At 43.5% G+C, this 1,243-nt stretch overlaps 1 protein-coding gene across 24 annotated transcripts in view; it reads left to right on the top strand.

The window, feature by feature from the left end:
• The first annotated feature begins 6 nt into the window (after positions 1-6).
• The window catches only part of PTPRD (protein tyrosine phosphatase receptor type D), a 457,704-nt gene continuing 456,467 nt past the window's right edge, over positions 7-1,243 (top strand). For all 24 annotated transcript variants that reach the window (XM_006150805.1, XM_006150804.1, XM_027772789.1 and 21 more), the window contains exon 1: positions 7-102. In XM_006150805.1, the coding sequence (XP_006150867.1) occupies positions 39-102 (64 nt within the window). In that variant the 5' untranslated portion in view covers positions 7-38. The remainder of the gene's footprint in view (positions 103-1,243) is intronic.

Here is a 1,243-nt window from a genome sequence, read left to right as displayed (position 1 = left end):
TCGCGGGCTGCCAGCGCGTGCTGCCGCCGAGCTGCAGGATGGTGCACATAGCCCGGCCGCTGCTGCTGCTCCTCGCTGTCTTCCTCCGCGCGGATGCTGAGAGTAAGCCATTCCCCCCTGCTCTAGGGGGCTGTGACCATAATGAGTGGTTTTGTTTGCAGTTGGCACCAGGCTCAGGGCCTCTGAATACATTTCCTCTGGAAGTAAATCCTGAGACACTGTGGGATCCTCCTTGGCTACTAGCCAGCCTTTGAAAGCGATTATTGATGTGACTTCCTTACCACTTCCTCTCGCTCTTAATGCCCCTTTTCTTGCGCATCTAACTACTCCTACTGTTTATTTTTACTTTCATACCTCTTACCAGCCTGGTGGCAAAGATATTCTGAGACTGATGGTATAACTCAAACTGAGGTTAGCCAGTTGGTGGTGCCAATAAGTAAACATTGTTTAGACCCATTAGAAATTTCTTCAGTTTTGTCGATATTTCTATGTTTAGAAAAATGCACAATGTCACATTGAGCCCAATTAAACTTCCAAGCCCCTTGTAGCTGTCATAGCAGCTGTTCTAATGTACTGTTTCCGACAGCTGTCGTCGAGTACAGTATTCAAACAAATCAAGCAGAACTGACAACTCTGTGGCTGGATGCAGGGTCTGGAAGTGAGAGGAGAATTCTGTGCAGCACAGACACCCAAGTTTGAATTTCTGGATTCAATTTATGAAACTGAGATGGTGGTCAATTAGCTTGCCAATTAATGAGAAGATCATATCTGTTTTGTAATTAGGAAATCATTAGGCCCACCTTGTTTACATGTGTTTCTTTTTCCATTTGTCCTGTGGCTTTTTGGCAAAGATCATACTGGAAAAAAAAAAGCATGTCTCTGCCTTGTGCTCACTGACATATCTGGTTCCCTGGTAGAGGTTTAGCTCAGTGTGAGTTGGCCATTCTCTCTGCAAGTCCCCTGTTAGGATTAAAATGTATAACATCTGCAGTCATTAACTTTTCCCTTCACTGACATTTCAATGAGATGAAATTTGATTCCTGTTAAGGATGTTTTGAAGACAAGGATCTTGTCATCTTGGCCCCTTCCTTTTAATTGCATTTTGACAAGAATTTCCTCAATAGCAACCAATTGCTTTCTCTATGTGGGGCTCTATGTTCTACAGAGATCCTGCAAGGGCCGAGAATACCGTTAATAATAGGAGACACGTGGAGCACACTTTTTTTTTCTTTTTTTTTTTTTT

The sequence above is a fragment of the Tupaia chinensis genome, unplaced genomic scaffold, assembly GCF_000334495.1.
Source record: "Tupaia chinensis unplaced genomic scaffold, TupChi_1.0 Scaffold000298_1, whole genome shotgun sequence".
NCBI lineage: Eukaryota > Metazoa > Chordata > Mammalia > Scandentia > Tupaiidae > Tupaia > Tupaia belangeri.
This window is presented reverse-complemented; position numbering and strand designations above follow the sequence as displayed.